General features: G+C 39.7%; 2 protein-coding genes across 3 annotated transcripts in view; one reads left to right on the top strand and one right to left on the bottom strand.

The window, feature by feature from the left end:
- LOC108716979 (guanine nucleotide exchange factor DBS) overlaps nt 1-22,522 on the top strand; it is a 201,492-nt gene that overhangs the window by 113,743 nt on the left and 65,227 nt on the right. The gene's annotated exons all lie outside the window — the stretch shown is intronic.
- On the bottom strand, nt 488-20,680 carry b3gnt5.L (UDP-GlcNAc:betaGal beta-1,3-N-acetylglucosaminyltransferase 5 L homeolog; the record flags this gene model as incomplete). The annotated part of the gene is given in 2 exon segments (NM_001095513.1): nt 488-3,144; nt 20,589-20,680. A coding segment is annotated over 1 exon segment (1,134 nt). The 3' UTR covers nt 488-1,754.

Here is a 22,522-nt window from a genome sequence, read left to right as displayed (position 1 = left end):
ACTCATTCGGCCTTGTAGATAACCATTCATTTCATAAACCTTGAACCTATCATTGATATATAAACAAATATATTGCAACAAAAACAATGTCTAATTCCAGTTAGACAAACAGAGAAAATAAGTTTACAGGCTGATTAAAAGGAGATCTAAAGCTGAAGAGGGACATTTGCTACACCTTAGGTTTCTGGGCCACTTGCATCACTGAAGGTCTGTACCGACAATAGCTCCCCAATCTTTTTTAGGCTGATTCACATATATAAAAACATTTTTTACACACACATATATAATAGACAAAAAATCATCTGCACCTTCCTAGTAGTTATTATTGGGTCTGTGTGGGGTGCTTTTTGGCCTTTATTGAAAGCTCACACTGTACCTGTAGATGGATTATTATTAGCGGTAATTACACGCACTACAGCAGCCAGACCAAACGGTCATCTGATTTCTGTGTGGGTGAACAGAGTTAAAAGTTCAGCTTACACTTTTCTTCATGGAGTCACTGTTTATTGAAAATGTGAAGATTTACAAAAGTAAAATTGCTCTCACGAGCAAAGCAATAATTTACAACATAAAAAAAAAATACACAAAACATACAGTTAACAATAAATACACGTGCATGCATGTGTGTTTGAACACTCTGATGTGCAAAGGCCACAGAAATGGATCTCTCCGCCTCACACACTTGCAAGAACCAGCACCATTTTAATTGGGAATCCCTCCACTAGAAGCTAAAGTTATCAAAAGGATTTCCAGTACACAAAAGATTGGGCGGTTTGTTTTTACCTGCTTTCATATCTTTTATAATAAATAAGCAGTTCTACTACAGTATAAAAATATATTTTTGTGTAAAACAGACCTGCTGTAGTTAAAAAATATGTTCACATGGAATTTATTCTCACATCTTTTTTTCTTTAGTTTAGCTTTATTTATAAAGAACACTGTAAGCTATATTAATACAAGAGCCAATATGTAAATAAGGCACAAGCGTATCTTCCCGCCAAAAGTGTCAGTGGGATAGAAAAACTGTAGTTCAACAGCATCTGGAAAGCAGGTTACCCATCCTTGATTTAACTGCAATGATGAAAGTGTAAATAAACCGATTTCAAAGGTAGTTTTCCCATCAATTGGGTATTATTCTGCGGGCATGTTTAATACATTCCCTAAATACAGCTATTTATATGGTAAAACCCACCATTGCCAACCTGTGTAACACATAACTACATAACTCAGCCACTTATTATTTGGTTTTTAGCTGGACATTAGAAGGCACAATAACAATTTAGAACAAGGATTCCAACATGGGTCTTCTCTAGCTGTTACAAAGTAAACTTCCCAGCATCCCACAACTGCTAAAAGCTGAGCTGGAGAGCCATAAGGTTGCTTGCAATACACGTGTAGGAAGCCATTGACCTCAGTCTGGCTTATTTTAACTCCTGCTGTGCTCATGGGGATTTATTTATGATTTATACGCGTGCATGGTTTAAACAACCACTTCTAGATCATACAATAGATCTGTAAACAAGGAGATAAAAAAAGAATACATAAAACACAGCCATTAAGGTATTACAGCGTGAGTGAGTGCACCAAAGTAAACATTTCTGCATTTATTACTGCTGTTCAGTAACTGATTTTATAAGCATATCGAAAGCAAAATAGTATATGTTCCTGAGAGCAGATGGGCGGGAACCAAAGGATCCAGAGAATATTTGCTTAAAAAAAAAATCAAACTGAAAGCAAGCACTATTGCAGTAGTACTAGGACCATGCAGCTGAACAGGGATATGTATCCACATAGCTAATTCTACAGAGAAGCATGATATTTACAAATCTACAATATAAGTTACCCCAAAATCCAGAACTAATAGATTTTACATTAGGGTCTATAGCTTGCCTCCATAAATAGTCAAGGTCATCTAAATGTCCATGGGAAGTCATCATTTTGTTGTAAATACAAGGATGGTATGGGGATTTTCCTTCTCCGGAGAAAAATACGTGATACTGAGGCACAAGTCCCATCTTATTGGCACAGATTCCCATGAAAACGTCATCTATATATAAACTGGTATTTAAAGTCTGTGATGCTTCATATACTTTTGCGGCCACATCTCTAGAAACAACATAAGCAGCTCCTGCAGTGTAGTCAGGATAAGATGACCAGGGATACATTTCATAAGGCACATAATACTTGCTGGTTTTTCGTCTTATTGGCGGTGACCCACGATGGACTCTACCAATCCAAAAATCCTGTGTCTCAATAGGCAAGCTTTTAAGGTAGGAAACCAAGTTAGGGGTATGTACAAAGATATCATCATCTGCAGACATAATAAATTTAGCACTAGGACAGAAAGAATTTACCCACCCAAACTGCAAAAGCAATTTAAGAGTTAGGTTGTGGAATGTGTCACTGAAGTCTTGCTGTATTAGATCCTTGAATCGTTTGTTTTCATTGACAAGGTCTTGCTGAATTTCACGACTTTTCACTGGATCGCCCTCTGCTCCAAGGGCAAACACAACTTTAATGTTGGCATCATACTGAGAACGGATGAAATCCTCATTGCCCCAAGTATTTCGAATCGCATCACGGCGCCTTCGGTTTTCAGGAGCTGTCTTTACAAACAGTAAGAGGAGTACATCCTCATTTAGACATATGTGCCTGTTATTGAGAAGATATCTGTAGCTAGCTGCCCCGTCCAATCTGTCCCGAGGAATAGACAGACTAACGTTGACAAAGTCATAGCTATTTATAAGGTACCTGTAGGAGTAGGACTTTACGTGGCTGATCAAGGAATTGTCTTCCTGAACCAATAAAGCCATTAATGATAAAACAAAACATGAGGCAAGTAATTGAAGAAACTGGCATCTTCTTAACCTCCTAGCACTAATAAGCATTCTGGGGGAATTAGAAATCTTTTGAGGAAAAAAGGTTGAAACTCTTCATATAGGTTTTCTTTGAATGTCTGTTGAATTTTCTGAACAAACGTTCATTGTAAGAGCCAAATACTCCTCAAAATGGAAAACCAGACACGGTAGGCTAAAAGATTTTCAATGATTGCAAACTGCACCCTAGCGATGGCATTGCTGTCAGTTCAAGGAAGACTTCAAAAATGGCACATGCTTCTGGTGTTTCTTAGTTAGTGGCCATCATCTGTGTGAATAAAAAAAAAAAAAAAAAGTATATATATATTTAATAATACAGACAGAGCACATATGAATACATCTAGTGAGTAAATCATTACATATGCCTGTCTGCTGGATGTTGGTATTTGCTCGTCTTTTTCTTCTTTGCTGCGAATGAGGGGAGCTGTGCACTCCACAACAAAGCCAGCAGACTAACTGCTGCTGGATGGCCCAAAATCATACAATAAATTTCATATTTACCAGGTTTTTGTCAAATTCAGCAGGGCAGCTTACTAAAATGTGAAGAAATCAAGCACCACATATGGAGGATTTTACTTTTCTGGCAAGCTGCTTCTGCAGAACTAAATGGGAACACAAACAAAAGCTTCCACTAACCTGTTCATCCAAAGCCTCTATTTTTCTGCCAATTGTTTTGACTCCCTGCTCATATCACACAACTACAATGGGCGCTAGGAGTGACAGTAACTGAACAAAAGGTAGTATCTAATTGGATGTCTAATCACTTATGGCAGCTTGTACATAAACAAAAACACACCTCTTCCCTAAAAAGAAAAACAGCTTCAGATTTACTTCTCCTACAGAATGGTTTGGTCAGACATCAAAGCTACTGTATATGAACAGTTCAAACTAATAACTTGGATTGCTATAAAATTAGAAGGTGGATCAAAAGTTGGCTTTGTTTTTCCACCCTGCCCACGTCTAGGTCCCACCCCAATAAATTTTTAATGCAAAATAAGAATCATTTCCAGATTTAACACAATGAAGAGACACTAATATTATTTACAGGCTTTGGTAAATTATGAATCATTAAAATGCAACATGGAACTCCAAACCAACAATTATTACTAGTTATTTCCAACAATCTGTAGTGTTTAAGAGATTATAAAAACAGTCAGTATTATTAGGTGTGCAAGGATTCATAAACAAACATATTAAGGACATATAAAGAAAACATATCCATGATATAAAATAGATCAATGTGCATCAAATGAAGTCGGGCAGGGAATACCCAGGAATGCAAAATCCTGGGTGATTACTACTAGAATGAAAAGCAGCCACCAATAGTGATTTTAGCACAAATAGTGCGATCGAACAATCGAAGGAATAATCCTTTCGATCGAACAATTAAATCCTTCGAGTTGAACGATTCGAAGGATTTTAATCCAACGATCGAAGGATTATCCTTCGACCAAAAAAAACTTAGGAAAGCCTATGTGGACCTTCCCCATAGGCCAAGATTGAGTTCGGTAGCTTTTAGATGGCAAACTAGGGGGTCGAAGTTTTTTCTTAAAGAGTACAGTAGAAGAAGACAGTACTTCGACTATTGAATGGTTGAATAGTCGAACGATTTTTAGTTCGATTCGAAGTCGTAGTCGAAGGTCGAAGTAGCCCATTCGATGGTCGAAGTAGCCCAAAAAACACTTCGAAATTCGAAGTTTTTTTACTTCGAATCCTTCACTCGAAGTTAGTGAATCGGCCCCTAAGTCTAGTTGATCCAGTTTGAGAATCCCATTACTAGGGGCAGGGCAGTTTTTCTGGAGGACAATGCCCCTTTGAACAGAAACCACAATTATTACGGCAATCTATTATAGTAGGCTTCTTCTGAAATAAAGTGTGGCCTTGTGCATGTCAGTTTTTAGTGCCTTTGAGTTTGTTGGTTTCCTGTTTATTGTGCAAAGTTCCCCTTCAGTGTGATAGTATCTGTTGACACTGTTGACTGTTATTTCCAAGACCAAAAGGACAACTGTGCAATCTTTTCAGGTTAGGAGGTTGAGTTGTATCCGAATAGCATGTACAGCTCAAAACAGGCAACACAAACACATGAACCTGTATATGATGTCCCCAAAACGGATATGGCTAACCAACCAACCTCTTGTTGCACACCTAGTAATTGGCCAGTGGCTACTTCCGCTATTCTTATGCGTAGTCACAACGCACCAGGAAAGTCATCTGTTGTGCTTTTACACTGCCCCAAGTGTAGCCATGATGAGAAAGGCTACCAGGGTTTGCTCCCAAAACACTCATCTTTATTAATATGGTTCTCAAAATCTTTAAATACCATGTAAGCATCAAACATTAAGGGGCCGATTCACAAAGGGTCGAATATCGAGGGTTAATTAACCCTCAATATTCGACTGGGAATTAAAATCCTTCGACTATCGAAGTCGAAGGATTTTAGCACAAATAGTGCGATCGAACGATCGAAGGAATAATCCTTTCGATCGAACAATTAAATCCTTCGAGTTGAACGATTCGAAGGATTTTAATCCAACGATCGAAGGATTATCCTTCGACCAAAAAAAAAAACTTAGGAAAGCCTATGTGGACCTTCCCCATAGGCCAACATTGAGTTCGGTAGCTTTTAGATGGCAAACTAGGGGGTCGAAGTTTTTTCTTAAAGAGTACAGTAGAAGAAGACAGTACTTCGACTATTGAATGGTTGAATAGTCGAACGATTTTTAGTTCGATTCGAAGTCGAAGGTCGAAGTAGCCCATTCGATGGTCGAAGTAGCCCAAAAAACACTTCGAAATTCGAAGTTTTTTTACTTCGAATCCTTCACTCGAAGTTAGTGAATCGGCCCCTAAGTCTATGTAAAAACAGTTGGTAATGGTAACTGGTAAGCAATCATAACTGCAGAGAGGTGGCTCCAAGTGAAAACCATAAAACAAACACAGATGTTGGAAACTTCAGAAACGCAGAGACAAAATATTCTTGTAGTCTCTTTTTTTAGTTAAAAAGTCTTTAAACGGGAGAAAATAATTCAAGGTGGCAAACCTGGGCTATATTTATCAATCTGAGAAAAAGTAAATAAAAAATGAGCACATGTAAATGACTATTACTTGCCAGTTTAGAAAAGCTATTGCATACAAACAGTCATCCAGCACTTTAGTAGTAGGCGCTTACTTTTTTGCTTACTTACTCCAAGGTATGAGAATTATAATTCTCATACCTTGGAGTAAGTAAGCAAAAAAGTAAGCACCTGCTACTAAAGTGCTGGATCCACTAGAGGGCATTACACAAAATTGTCATGTGTGTCCATTTTAAATTTCATAGCCTTGTAAGTAAAACGGTGGCAGTGAAAACATCCTGCCCTGACAGCAGGTATTACCCATCCATTTAAATGGCAAAGTGATGCAGATAACAAGGTTAATCCAAGGTGGAGCTGAAATTAAGTTCTAGTTCCTTTTGCTATCATTAGTTGTGATGGTTATTCTGCTGGTAAAATCACACAAAGCTGTAATTGCAGCCCCCTGCAGCTGTATTTACACCCTTTTCTGTCAAACCAACAGATTCTGCAGATTCAACAGAGTAAGCAAAAAAGTAAGCACCGACTACTAAAGTGCTGGATGCACTAGAGGGCATCACAGAAGTGGGTATTTAAGGAAGTTGTGAACCTGTGTATGTATACTTTGTCAGCTTGAAAAAGGACCGGGAGGTCCAAACGTTGCTGTGCCAAATGTAAAGGGTTTTCAGCTGCTTTACTAGAGGCAGTAAGTAATTAAGCTACAGGTGAGTTGTAGTTAAAAGGAGGTGTGGGACTACCCCTCAAGGCTTCTTCCCCTGGATACCTTCCCTAGGTGGGTGAGGGGCCACGTGAGGACCTTCTTGAGTGAAGGAAGGTGCCTGTGTGTGCCGATTTGGAGAGAGAGAGACTGGAGAGGAAAAGAGAAACCCCTCCCAGGAAACAAGTGTGTCTTGAGTGTGCCCCAGAGAGGATTCTGGGATTTGTGGTCGACCAAAAGCCAGTGAGGGCTAAGGAAACTGTGAGTTAAAGTTCACCAGTGAGGGTGTGATTTGGGACTGTTAATGCTTATGTGAAGCGAATGTTATCCCCCATGTGAAGCCAGTGGGATGAAGATTTGTGTGTGTGCCAAATAAAAGTCAGCAAAGCTGCATTTAAACTTAAAGGTGGCGTCAGTTTCTGTGCTGAAAACTGTGCTCACAATATATATTTTAAATCTAGCAATAAAGTAAATGGTACACAAGTAATTTTGATCTCAGGGAGGACCACAATAACTTACACACCTATCTCTACCCTCAGACAATCTTCATAAAGAGAAAAATTTCCACTTTGGAGAACTGAATTTCAACTCTTAAAGTTGCCAGGGGACTTTTTGCCTCAACACCCAAGTCTCTGCCTAGTTTCATCCTATAGCATATACTTGCTAGTAGGTACTTATTGCAAAGATCTGATCTTACGAATCGAGGATTCGTATAATTTTCAGACCGTGTGTGGAGAGTCCCGACATTTTTCGTCCGGCGGAGATCTCTCGTTTGGTCGATCAGATAGAAAAATTTGTCGGCTGCCGTTAATTTCTCTGCATGTATTGCCGATCGTACGATTTCCAGTGGGAGACTGTCACTAGCTTTGTCGGACATAACTATCGTACGATTGCTGTCAGAAGTAGAACATTGGCTGATCTGTTCTTTTACTACTTTATTTTATCGGAATGGTTAGTGGCAGGTCGGGAGATGGGGAAGTCCGATCGTTCGGGGATTTGAACGATCGGATCTTTGCATGTATGGCCAGCTTTAAGGATAAGGACCATGGCATGACTGGTGTTTTGAACCCTCTCAAGCGGATTAAAACACAGATCTAACACTGGGAAATTTGCCTCTATCCCCCCTACACATAATCACATGCTTGTAGGTTGTTTGGAGCATGGGAGGAAACCAGAATAACCTAGAGGAAACACTCCCACACAACCTGTATTAGAGCACCACTTTTTACATATGCTTTATCTCCAATATTCAGTCATATTCAGACTTCATACATTCATATACATCCAGTCTTTGTGAAGAATCTTTACAATTAAAATCGGCAACAAAAATTTAAAATGGTAATACACATTCTATTTATAAAGGTGTATAAAGCAATAACAAATTTGTTCTGAGACATTGTGTCCTTTAAAAGGCAACTGAAAACCAGATATCAGTGTTACATTTGTTAGCACTCATGCATTAGATTGCTGTATCAAACAGCCCTTAGAACTCTAGCAAAAAAAAAAAAAGAACCTCCTTCAGTTTCTAAAAATATTTTGCATAAGATATGTTTATGTGGTTGACAATTTAAATAGCAAGACTTGTGCACTGGGGTTATAGGACTGTAGTTTTCTTTTTGTTTGCTTGTAACTCCCCATATAAACTGGTCTTTTTATTTATGTTGTCCAATACATAGAATGGTGGAATCAGCATGAGGATCACCTCTAAGTTACCTTTTACAATGGTCAAGTCTTAGCAACTTTTCAATTGGTCTTCATTACTTACTTTTTATATTTTTTTCAGGATTGGTCTTCATTACTTATTTTTTTATATTTTTTTCATGATTTGCCTTCTTCTTCTTCTGTCTCTTTCCAGCTTTTAAATGGAGGTCACTGACCCCATCTAAAAGGTAAATACTCTGTAAGGCTACAAATGTATTGTTATTGCTACTTTTTATTACTCATCTTTCTATTCAGGCCCTCTCCTATTCATATTTTAGAGCTGTTGCATAAAAAGCTAAATAACTAAAAAAAAGTATATATAAAAAAATAATTGAAAACCAATTACAAAATTGTCTCAAAATATCACGCTACAAATTATACTAAAAGTTAACTCAAAGGTGAGCAACCCCTTTAACAGATTAGGTTCAGAGAAGCTAATGGGGGAAAAATGCTGTAGCTATGGAAAGCAGCTTGTACACTGTCAATGGTTTACCACATATACAAGCAGCCTGGGTCCCAGTTAAACAGGGAATTTTATGCAAGTTTTCCCCCAGAAATGCACCAATGTCTGTCACTATTCATTTGAGTCCCCAGTACTTTCTCATCTCTTCTCATTTATGCATGTTTATGAAGAACTTGCCATGCAAACTAGAGAGATACGAGTTATTATAATAAATTAGATACGTCCATGTAATAGTGAATAAAAACACAATGGGAAAAATATTACAGCACAATTAAGAATGTATCAACTTACGGACACCTATATAAGAATGTTTTAATTAGATTTACGAATTGCTATCCTTTATATGCAATGAGAGTCTGAGATTTCATACCCTCCCACTCCCAGGAAAACAATAATTAGCTGCCTATTAAATTCTGAGCAGTTTTAAGTTATGTCAGATTTGTAATACTGACTCTGAATTCCTAAAATAAGCCTCAGTTATGGTCAGTGTTTTAGGGCATTGGGCACTTTATGTAAATAAGGCACCGCTTTTCCTGTGCTCATCAGCACCCAAAAGCTAGGATAGAATATTTGCTTATACCATTATGCACTGCTTAAAGGGGTGGTTCACCTTTAAGTTAACTTTAAGTATGTTACAGAATGGCCAATTCTAAGCAACTTTTCAATTGGTCTTCATTATTTATTTTTTTTATAGTTTTTTTTAACTATTGACCTTTTTCTTATGACTTCCAAATGGGGGTCAATATAAAAACAAATGCTCTGTAAGGCTACAAATGTGTTTATTTTATTGATACATTTATTACTCATCTTTCTATTCAAACCCTCTCTTATTCATATCCCAGTCTCTTATTCAAATCAGTACCTGGTTGCCAGGGTAATTTGGACCCTAGCAACCAGATTGCTGAAATTGCAAACCGGAGAGCTGCTGAATAAAAAGCTAATTAACAAACCACAAATAAAAACCTATTGCAAATTGTCTCACTTTCTTCATCATACAGTGCTAAAGGTTAATTTAAAGGTGAACAACCCTTTTTACAAATAATCTGGACAACTCTTTACATTTACAGAGATAAGCTACATTTACAGTAAAAATGGTACATTGGCCCTTCAAAAAGTATGTGTGAGTGATCATCCTTTATTTCTATAGTGCTAATAGGATATGCAACACTTTACAATATTACAATGTAGCAAAAGCACACAGGACACACAAGTTACATTAAAGTCAACAAATTAATGGAAAACTATTGCGATATTCATTGACAGTTTGATCCAATATATCTTGTAAGGGGGCTTCCTTTCCTAGCAGATGTATAAGAGCTCACTCAAATACTAATAAATCCATTACAAACAAAATAACTGCCTTTTGCACAAATTCTGCATGTAGAGAGACATGATGTCTGGTGATTTTAGTAGAGTGAGCTCTAATACATCTCTAGGCAAAAGGAGCCCCTCTAAGATATATTGGATCTAACTGTCAATGACTAACTGTCATCTGACACCCAACTGCTGCATAAATAGAGAATGAGAAGAAACAGATGCTGAGAGAGGAATAGTGAAGATAAACTTGATTATTTCAGAAACAATGCAGAAAATTTAATTGATTGTATTTAGAAAGTTTCTTATTTCAGTATGCTGAAGCTTATATATTAAATTTTCATTTTCGAGATCGTTTCCCCCTTTAAAATTATCAGGAATAATTTGAAGACCTGAGTAATTACCTTTTAGATACTAAGTTGCTGTATGTCCAGCCAGTGGGCAGAAATTCTATGAGTTACATAAAGAATATTAAATGATGTTTTGTCTGCTGCTGGTCAGATGAATATAAGAGAAGCTGTTGTTTTGCATAGGTTCAATGGCACTTACTAAATACAAGCACAGAAAAGGTACAGGCCCTAGGAGAAGTTAACAGGCAAAGCTTTCCTTGCACATATCCACACTGCTAATACTTGATACATACCTAAATCTCAGCAATGGTTGTAATATGAAATACATCTGTTCCAAGATGCAGGAGTACACATCTCCTGGCCATGCGGAGCAGCTAGCTGTGAATTACTGGGTCCATACGCTGTGTGCGTGCTGTTGCTTTAATGGAATAGCCAGTCATTCACACAGTAGCACAACCTCTTTCCTTCTTTGTTTCGTAAAAGAGGAATGCAAACGCTGTGCATTTGTATTGTTTAGGACTTTTTTTCCAGGATTAGCCTGGATAAAAACACATTTTTTGCTGATCAAGTAATGTATCCAGAGCAAAAAAAAAAAAAAAGTGAATTACTCTACTAAACACACCATGACCTCCAACCTAGCATGTCTAGTGAATTGCACTTCTGCAACAATTTTGAAACTTTGTTGCCTGAATGAATGAAATGCAGTGCTTAAAGGGGTTGTTCACCTTTGAATGAATGTTTAGTATGATGTAGAGAGTGCAATTGGTTTTGATATTTTATTATTTGTGGTTTATGAGTTATTTAGCAACTCTCCAGTTTCAGCAATCTGGTTGCTCGGGTCCAAATTTCCCTAGCAACCATGCATGGATTTGAATAACAGACTGGAATATAAATAGAAGAGGGCCTGAATAGAAATACGAGTAATAAAAAGCAGCAATAACAATAAACGTGTAGCCTTACAGAGCAGAGTCTTTTAAATGTGTTCAGTGACCCCCCATTTAAAACCTGGAAAGAGTCAGAAGAAAGTGGCAAATAATTTAAAAAAAGTTACACTTTAGTATGATGTAGATAGAGAGTGATATTCTGAGATAATTTGCAATTGGTTTTCATTTTTTATTATTTGAGGTTTTTGAGTTATTTAGCAGAGCTCCAGTTTGCAATTTCAGCAATCTAGTTGCTAGGGTCCAAATTACCCTTGCAACCATGCACTGATTTGAATAAGAGACTGGAATATGAATAGGAGAGGGTCCATCTAGAAAGATGAGTAATAAAAAGTAGCAATAACAATACATTTGTAGCCTTACAGAGCATTTGTTTTTTAGTTGGAAAGCTGGAAAAACTCAAAAGAATGAGGCATAGAAGTAAAAAACTATAAATTAAGACCAATTGAAAAGTTACTCAGAATTGGCAACATAGTAAAAGGTAACAAAGGTGAACCACCAATAATTTTTTATTCATTACACTAAAAATTACTCACAAAATCACAGGACTACGTTCACTCTTGGGGTTGTTCACCTTCAAGTTACCTTTTAGTATGTAATAGAATGGATAATTCTAAGCAACTTCATTTTTGCTTTTTATAGTTTTTGAATTATTTGCCTTCTCCTCCTGACAAATGGGGGTCACTGACCGCATCTTAAAAACAAATGCTCTGTTAGGGCTCTTACTGACGAGCGGTTGTAGCTGCACTCCCCTGCGTTCTGTTTTTCAGCTGCAGGGGAGCGCAGGAATAGACGCATTACGTTTTTTCCAATGGGGCTGTACTCACACAGGCGCGTGTAGGCGCCGAACGCAGGTTGTGACACAACATGCTGCATTGTTCAGCACCTACACGCTCCTGTGTGAGTACAGCCCCATTGGAAAAAACGTAATGCTTCTATTCCTGCGCCTGAACGCTGAAAAACGGAATGCAGGGGAGCGCAGCTTCAACCGCTCGTCTGTAAGAGCCCTAAGGCTACACATTTATTGTAATTGCTACTTTTTATTACTCACCTTTCTATTCAGGCCCTCTACTATTCATACAGGTAGGGAGGCCCAGAACACAACTCATTTTATGCACAGTTTAAACAAAGTTTACTCAGCCTTTGATAAAAGGGTGGCTTTATACACTATAAATATATTTATTGATGATCATCCATTTTGTAAGTGTATTGCATTTTACAGAGATAAAGGAGACCAAATCAAGTAACTTCTGCCAGGTAGAAGGAATTAGAAAGAGCTCAGCATAAAATCACTAAAGATACTGTAAAAATACAACTCCCATTTGTTAAAATTGTGGTGGGACACCAGCAATATGTTGTGCAGCTGCAATGCCATCTGGTACATTTTAATAATGGGCTGATGCAGGAATTTTGTTCAGGTGTAGTAACCAACAGCGCCCAAATGTTTGTTTTTCAAACTGATGAATGTAAATTCTACCTGCTAATTGGTTGCTATTGGTGACAAGAACTGTAGCAAATGCTGCACCTTTAGATTAACCCCCAAAGTGTTTTATCTTTGCTGCAGAGCAAGGATAACCAACTCCAGACCCCAAGGATGGCACTCGGAACACTTCGTTTTCCGAAGTCGTCTGAAGTTGCCTCACGAGGAAAAAACTTTGGGCGACTTCGGAAAACGAATCGCTCTGAGTGCCATCCCACCGGCGATTTCCATTCTAGCCGGTGGGAGGCAGTTTGGGGACATTAGTCCCCTGAAGATAAGTAAAAAATTTGTCACCGGGCGACTAATCTCCCCAAATCTGAGGATGTGCCCTGACACTTAAAGGGGAAGGAAACCTAGTTGGCGCAAACTCCCCCCCCCCGTGTGTTGCCCACCCTCCCTCCTCCCCCCTGGCCTACCCGTCGCGCTGGGCAAATGCCCCTAACTTGTTACTTACCCTTCTGCGCAGGTCCAGTCCAGGGAGATCACAGACGACATCTTCTTCCACGCGATCTTCTTCCTGCTCTGAACGGTGTTTTGGCGCATGCACAGTAGGAGCATTTCGCCGGTATGCATCTACTGCGCATGCGCCAAAAGTCACGAAGTACTTTTGGTGCATGCGCAGTAGATCGCACCGGTGAAATGCTCCTACTGCGCATGCGCCGGTCAAAGCAGGAAGAAGATCGCGTGGAAGAAGATGTCGTCTGTGAACTCCCTGGACTGGACCTGCGCAGAAGGGTAAGTAACAAGTTTGGGGCATTTGCCCAGCGGGACGGGGGAGGGTTTTTGCGCGAACTAGGTTTCCTTCCCCTTTAAAGTTACAATCTAGCCACACTGCTTAATTCACTCAGCAGGGGATCCCACACACAACTTTTTGTTTATTTATTTTTGGAACTATAGCTGATACATTAGTTAAGGGCGCCCTAAACAAATGTTGGACTTCAAATGTGGGTTTGAAGGAAAAAAAAACTGTGCTTTAAACCTTTAAAACCAAAGATAATAGACTCTATGGTGCAAGCATATTTCTTAAACTATGGAAATGTCACACTGGGTTGCCACGGCTAGAGGCAAAAAAAGAAAATGTTGTCCTCATAGTTGCTAGTGAACTGGAAAAACTAGATGGATCTGTGCACCTAACAAGCACGTTTCAAGTCCAACTGAAAGAGAACTTTGGAGCTCTAGGCAACGTAGAAGATTGTGCAGAATTTTGTAAAGCAGAATCCCTCCACCATCAATGCAATCTCCACCTGTTTATACAGAATATTTTTTCACCTAATGATTTATGCACATTGCTGTGTATACGGTGTTTCGATTAATATTGCTTACCTCTCCATTCTCATGTTCTGTTTTAAACGGGTTAGCCTTTAAGTTATCAGTTAATATGTTATAGAATTAACTTTTCAACTTTTTTTTTTCTTTTAATTATTTGCAGCTTTCAAATGGGGGTCACTGACCACAAAACAAATGCTGTATAAGACTACACATTTATGGTTATTGACATCTTTTCATTTCTATTCAGACTTCCACTTTTCTACAAAATCACCTGGGTATTGATTCTATTGGAATCAAAAGGATCTGATGTTACAGTGGAAATTTGTGGATTTAATTGCATTGGATTATACTGTCCAAGAATGGCATATAGCTCAACAAGATGTCTGCAGTTTTTGTTAGAGAATTACAGTCCGATAGCCATTGGAATAAGCTTAAAAAGAAACCTATAGTTTGCGTTTGCTCAACCTGTGGCACTCTATGAGATCAATAAGTTAATAGAGCAAAATCTGCATTAAACAACCTCAATGAAACAACAATATGCACTTAAAATGATATTAACTTTTTGAAAAATGTGCTTCTCTATGCTGTTGTCTGTTACAGACAACAAACAAGGTTCTAGCAGAGGCTACATATTTTTTTTATTATTATTATGACCGACAGTTTAACTACAATTTTTGTATCTCTGATTGAGGTTTCGTTTTTCATTTTTCAATTTGTTCCTCTGTATGCCAAAAGCATGCTTCTTAGAGACATTCCCTGAAATGGTATCACGTTTCCGAATGTTTATGAATGTTGCAAAACATGTCTTTTTTAAAAATCTTTAGGCATAATTCCAACAGATGATCTTGTTGCTGACTGATGCATCTTGGCTGCTGGGTAAATATATGTACTGGAATAACGTGGACGTGTATACTTTTTTTGGAAAAAATACACTGCCTATTTGTTATATTTCTTTCTTATTAATAACATTGGCATCAAGAATTAGAAGAACATTTAGAACACTGGCAAAACGCTCAGAATCTCGGCATTAAAGTCAATTCTTTCAGAATATATATATATATATATATATAGTCTGATTATTATGGCAATATACAGAGCAAGTGACCCGTTATCCTTTGCATGTTCTAAAGTCCTTTTCAGCAGGCCCCGGGGTGGCTCCATATGTCAGAGATTAGAAATAAAGAACACAGTGATCTAGCAAAAGGTGATGTCACATGTCCTTCCAGCGTCTACTGGAAATATGACACTTGCTGCAAAGTGTTATTACACAGCTGCTTCATCCCAGTGCATTAGACACAGCATCTAGTTTTCAAAGCAAACACATTATGATCTGCAAGACATCATTCTCACTGTCATTTCTTGGCTCCTATCAGCGCACTTTCTATATGATTTCTGAATGACGGACATGGCCAGGAAACTGGGACAAGTTTTGCATGCATCTGACCAATGACCCCCCCCCCCCGGGCCGATTGAGGCCTATTAGGAGAGGACGGCATTGACTCACAGATTTTCAGACAGATTATCGGTCAGTCAGGCCGCTGTGCAGGGCCCAGAGATGCTGCAGACTTGGCCTAAGGGAGCCAAACTGGCAGTTTGAATCAGCTTGTCTAAGACCAGCCTAATAAGGCTCCCATAATTAGGGATGTAGCGAACGGCGGAAAAAATGTTCGCGAACATATTCGCGAACTTGCGACAAAACATGTGAATAGTTCGCGAACGTCGCGAACCCCATAGACTTCAATGGGAAGGCGAATTTTAAAAGCTAGAAAAGACATTTCTGGCCAGAAAAATGATTTTAAAGTTGTTTAAAGGGTGCAACGACCTGGACAGTGGCATGCCAGAGGGGGATCAAGGGCAAAAATGTATCTGAAAAATCCATTGTTGACACAGCGCTGCGTTTTGTGCTGTAAAGGGCAGAAATCACACTACGTCACTCAGGTGATGTTTCTGGACACGGAATGTGAAAAAGCTCACACAGCTAGGTGGCACTTGGTTAAAGACTGGGCAAACAATGCCTGCAAGGGCAACGTATACACTACAGCAGTGGATACGGAATATATTATTGCTGCTTGGAAAACGTCACTCAGGTGGTGTTTCTGGAGACGGTATTATTATTGATATTTAGACAGAATGTGAAAAAGATCACACAGCTAGGTGGCAGTTGTTTGAAGAACAGATGCAGATGAGAGATCAGCAGCAGGACAGCTGCCCACAGCAGCTACATACAGAGCACTGCAGTAGAAGGTAGATTACTAGCCAGCAAAGCTACCTAACCTAAAATGTCCCTCAAATCCCTGCAGAGTTCTGTCCCTACAATACAGAGCAGTATCAAGTAGATTACTAGCCAGCAAAGTTACTATCAACTGTCCCTCAAATCACTAACAGCTCTCTCCCTACACTAGCTCTTCCAAGCACACACAGGCAGAATGAAAAAACGCTGCAGGGCTTCAGTTTATATATGGAAGGGGAGTGATCCAGGGGGTGTGGGGTGGTCCAGGAGGGAGAGCTTCCTGATTGGCTGCCATGTATCTGCTGGTCTGGGGTGAGAGGGCAAAAATAAGCGCCAGCTAAGGCGAACCCAAATTGGCGAAAGTCGCGCGACGTTCGCGAACATTCGCCGAACGCGAATAGTCGATGTTCGCGCGAATTAGTTCGCGGGCGAACAGTCCGCGACATCCCTACCCATAATAGGAAGAACCCATGAGAAGATGTTAATGCATATCTGCAAAGATTGCAACACACATTGCTGGGGCACTAGAATATTACTAGGCAGAAACTCGTCAAATTAAACTTGTGATCAAGTTGCAACTGCCCTGGTCTCTCAACATAGGAAAAACATCAGCAACAAAAAATAGGTAGGTCACCGTAGGTGGGCACCTGAGGAACACACAAAGGCCAACAATGTAAAAAGGTATCTTTATATTAACATTTAAAAGCTTTACACGTCATTCCTGTGGGTTCTTAATCATTGGCTTCAAAGATTGCAAAATAACCCAACACAATGCATTTTTATGTTTTTTTATTTTACAGTGTCTTCAAGTAGTTGAAAGAAAAGATCTTGCCACAAGGCTCAGTTTTCAAATTCCTTCCTTTTGAATTAAAGGAGAAGGAACGTCATTTTATACTTGGGTGTGCCAAACATTAGGCACCCCCAAGTGATTTTATTTACTTACCTGACACTCCAGGCCAATGCTCCTATCAGCAGAAAACTGCACCGGCCCAGGCGTCCTTCCAGTGAGCCCCACGGAGCTTCTTTTCCGGGGCAGACGCATGCGCAGTAGAACTAAATAGCCGACTTTTTAGTTAAAGTTCAGCCTTATGCTCTATTGCGCATACGCAGCCTTGAGAAGAAAAAAGAAGCCGGAAGACTATCGATCCATTGTACTTACTGGAAAAACCCTGGGCAGGTGTAGTTTTCTCCAGATAGAAGCACTGGCTTGGGGTGTTAGGTAAGTAAATGCAATCACTGGGGGGGGGGGGGGGGGTCGGGTCCCGAAAACATTTGGAGCACCCCCCCCCCCCCAAGTATAAAATGACTTTCCTTCTACTTTAAATGAAAAAACATGCAAAAACACCAGTACTGATGCCTTGAGCCTGAGAAATGCTCAGCCCCAACTAAAAACAAATGCTCTGTAAGGCTACATATGAATTGTATTGCTACATTGTATTAATCATCTTCTATTCAGGTCCTCTCCTGTTCATATTACAGTCTCTTATTGAAACCAATGCATGGTTGCCAAGGTCATTTGGACCCTAGCAACCAGCTTGCTGAAACTGAAAACTGAAGAGCTGCTGAATAAAAAGCTAAAATTACTTGAAAACCACAAAGAATAAAAACCAAATGGCAGATTGTCTTAGAATAGCACTCTCTACATCAGGGGCCCCCAACCTTTTTGTTGAGGAGCGGGGGGTGGGGTCGGCAACAATTTGGCGCGCCTCATTTTTATGCACTGTGCTCGGCAGCCCGGCGGTTGGGGACCCCTGCTCTACATCATACTCAAATTTAATTTAAAATGTGAAATACCCCTTTGACTATGACTTTACCAGTCTCACAGATTGTTGTAAAATGTCCAGCAGAATGGGTGGCAAATAGAAGCAACTCTTTTTTGGATACAGTTGAATCGAGTGAAAAGTGACCAGCATTGGGTTGCCACAAACTGACGTCACCTAACCCCCATGGCATTCAGTGATAATGATCCAGTCCTGGCTTCACACCAAATGGCAACATCTCTTTATGGATACCTCTCTGAATTAAGGGAAATTACACAGACTTTAAAGGGGTTCTTCAACTTTTAGTCTGTCCTAGAATGGCAAAAAATCCTTAATTTGCCTTCTTTTCTATTGTTTTGTTTTAATTATTTGCCTTCTTCTGATACTTTCCAGCTTTCAGATGGGGGTACCCCAATAACCCATAAACTGTTACTCTGTGAGGCTACACTTTTACTTTTTATTACTTATCTTTAGGGATGCGCCAAATCCACTATTTTGGGTTCAGCCGAATCCCCAAATTCTTTGTGAAAGATTAGGCTGGATACTGAACCAAATTCTAATTTGCATATATGCATATCAGGGATGGGAAAGTAAAAGTTGCTAAAACATTTTTTTTACTTCTTGTTTTGTGATAAAAAAATCACTTGATTTCCCTTCCCAATCCTAATTTGCATATGCAAATTACAATTCACATTCTGTTCTGCCAGGCACAAGGATTTAGCTAAATCCTGCAGAAAAATGCTGAATCCTGCCCGTATCATGATTTCGATGCATCCCTACTTATCTTTCTATCCCGGTCCTCTCCTATTCATATTCCAGTCTAGATTCAAATCACTACCAGGTTGCTAGGGTAATTTGGACCCTGGCAACCGGATAGCTGCTGAATTACCAAGCTGGAAAGCAGTGGAACAAAGTGCTAAGGAATAAAGAAAAAACCCACAAATAATGAAGACCAATTGCAAATTTTCTCAGAATATCACTCTCTACATCATGCTAAAAGTTTGGCAGCACTTCCTTTGAGAGGTATTGACTTGAATTAGCCACAACTTCTGAAAAAAGAAGGGCGTGACAGGGAGGGGAGATTGTTAAAAATTCTTGTTAAATAGCAAAGATTCTTCAGCGGACATCTCTATAGACATAGGTCTAATGGAATCAGTTACTACAGTGAAATTATTGTCTTAATGCAAAAAGTACATCTTACAAATAAAAGTGAACTTCCTTTTCCTTTCAATGGATAACGCAGAGTAGGGAATGTTTGCTGAACGGAGGCTGGGCACGCAGCTCAGAGACTAGGGTGCATAAAATGGTGTAAAATAAAGAGCATATTTATGAGATTCTTCTGTAGTCCTTGTAAATAAATTGATGTCTATTGTGCAGGCACAATACATTGCATTTTATACTTTTTTTTTGTAAAAGAGCAAACGGAGCGACTGCAAGCATTTTGCTACCCCCCCCCCCCCCAACTTCCAGCTCAGCGGACAGAGAACGCACACAACTGCCCTTGTTCTGAATGGTAATTGTGACTAACTAGTCAGGTGAATATCACATATCAATGCTCCCTGTGATTTTACACCTTGACACTCATGACCATCACATTATTACACACACACATATAAAATATATATATCTCCAGAAAGTGGCTGCTTAGAGTTAGAGCCATGCTGTGACATACCTTTATAAGTATGCTTCTGGGTCTGTCCATAGATTAGTAGTGGGGGGATCTCTGGATGGGGTAGAAACCTAATTCAGCTCTGACAGTTAAAGGGGTGGTTCACCTTTAAGATAACTTTTATTATGTTATAGAACGGGCAATTCTAAGCTAATTCTAACTTTTCAATTGGTTTTCATTATTTTTTATAGTTGTCTTTTCTTCTGATTCTTTCCATCTTTCAAATGGGCGTCGCTGTCCCCTTCTAAAAAAAAAACCAAAAAAACCAAATGCTCTGTAAGGCTACAAATGTATTGTTACTTTTTACGGATCATTCTTATTCAGGCCTCTCCTATTCCAGTCTCTTATTCAAATCCATCCATGCATGGTTGCTAGGGTAATTTGGGCCCTAGTTACCCAATTGCTTCAAATGCAAATTGAAGAGCTGCTGAATAAAAAGCTAAATAACCTTCCTTAATAAAAAATGAAAACAAATTGCAAATGATCTCAGAATATCACTCTCTATCTCTAGATCATACTAAAAGTTCTCTCACTTTTAATGTTTCTTTCCTGTGTTTTTTTAAGGAGTTTCCAACACAGTTACGTTTAAAATCTTTTTTCTCCATTTTTTTTTTTAAACCTCATAAACAAAGTTTGACGTGGTGACCGTCACTGGATGCTGGGAGTTGTAGTAAGGTGGGAAGCAGAAACTGGAGATCCCCTGTCCCTGTATCTACATTTCCCCACCACAGCAGTTAATTTCGACGCAGTCATATAAAGAGGAGACTTACCTGCATAGAGAAAGCGTTCCAGGCAGGAGGAGGCATAGATGCTCACAGCTGCAACAACCAAAAGGCAATGGCAAGTCCGCTTCCTGGCTCACACTCACCGCTCTGCAGGAGCAAACCACACAATAGCAAGGAAAGGGGGAGCTGCCCAGTCCTCGGCCAGCCAATCAGCTTTCAGTTCAGCAAGGTATCCCCCCCAATAGTCCTCAGCAGGGACAGGCAAAGGCGCCTAACGACTAAATATGGCTCTTTGTGTAGGTAGATGTTGCTGCCAAAGGCAGTGACGAACTAGACTGGTCCCAGCTGAGTAATAAGGCAAACGTAAACGAAAAAAAGTTCCTTGAAACTCGTATTTATCAAGGAAGCGCTAATAATATTACTAATTAGCAATTAGACGGAGAATGACGCAGAAGTACTAGATCTCAACAGTTGTCCGGTTACTCTCTATAGGAATCGATGAATCCATGTGTCAGCGCTGGTGATTCATGTGAGAAATATTATTGGCCAGGGGTGTTTTGGAGAAGTCCTGTGGTCTGAGGCGTGGCCCAGGCTGTGGGAATGACTAGAAGGAGCTCATGGAAAGAGTTTCACGTTACTATTAAGCCATTGAAGAGGCAGGAATTGCAGAAGTCGCTGCGGAAACGTGGCAGTCAAGTGCTGTGGGGTGTGACGGGCATGTACAGGCGGTGGTGGTACAAAGCCGAGGTGGCGTGTGTCTGCTTTATGGCTCTATGTGTAGGAACTCGCATTGTTTTCAGCCATATGTACTACATACCTCCCAACATTTTGGAAGTAAAAAGAGGAACAACAATTTTTTTCGCACGAAGACCAGCATTTTTGACCACGCCCTTTCTGTGACCACACCCCCTAATTACCATGTTCATTTTACATAATTTGGCAGGTTATGAAAGTTTGAAAATAGGTCTCCTTATCTAAACTGTTTTTTTTGTATCTCAAAATTGTTACAAAGTATCTTATTTGCACCTCTTCTGGGCTCTCTGCTAAAAGCCAATTAAGTGAGAAACTTTGTTTCTTTTTCTGGCTGTTCAGTGCAGAGAAAATAGGGACTTTCCAGTACAAATGAGGGACTGCGGGTTGAGCTGTCAAAAGAGGGACTGTCCCTCCGCAAAAGGGACAGTTGGGAGGTATGGACTATCGGTGCGGTCACTGGGCTCCGCGTGTCTCTCATATTTTGCAGTATTACCCCTGTCTTTCACTCTTTGTAATTTGCAACTTGAACGGTTGATTCTCTGCCCAAAAAGATATGGTTTGCATCATGAAAGAAAATAGAATTCTAAGCAACCTTTTCACTTCATACGCCATCTTAAGTGATTTTTTTTTGTGAATTGCGGGTGCAGAAACCTCTCCTACTGCCCTGTCAATCATCTATAAGGGACTCCGGCCACATGAAAATTGTCTCCCTCACCGAAGGTATTGGCTAACCGCTCTCATTCCAGTTGTTCGGAAACAAAAGTAACCCTTCTCTTGGACGCTATGCCTCTTATGCCAGAGGGGCTGCTGTAGGATGGAATAGACAGCCACTGTTCTTTGGGCCCATAGGGGATTGTTTGGACTAGGAATGCAATGAATCCAAGATTTGGTTCGCGATTGGGCCTTTTTCAGCAGGATTCGTATTCTGCCAAATCCTTCTGCCCGGCCAAACAGAATCTGAATCCTAATTTCCATATGCAAATAAGGGGCGGGAGGGAAATTGTGTGACTTTTTGTCACAAAACAAGGAAGTAAAAATGATTTGCATATGCAAATTAGGATTCAGATGTGGTACGGTATTCGACCCAATCTTTCGAGAAGGATTCAGGGGTTCGGCCAAATCCAAAATAGTGGATTCGGTGCATCCCTAGTTTGGCCCTCTGTTATACTTGAAATAACAGGGCCTGTATTGAATCTCAGTCCCAACCAGGGGCACGCAGCCAATGA

Source organism: Xenopus laevis, chromosome 5L (genome assembly GCF_017654675.1).
Source record: "Xenopus laevis strain J_2021 chromosome 5L, Xenopus_laevis_v10.1, whole genome shotgun sequence".
Lineage (NCBI taxonomy): Eukaryota > Metazoa > Chordata > Amphibia > Anura > Pipidae > Xenopus > Xenopus laevis.
Note: the sequence above shows the minus strand (reverse complement) of the source record. Positions and strands in the feature narration are given on the sequence as shown.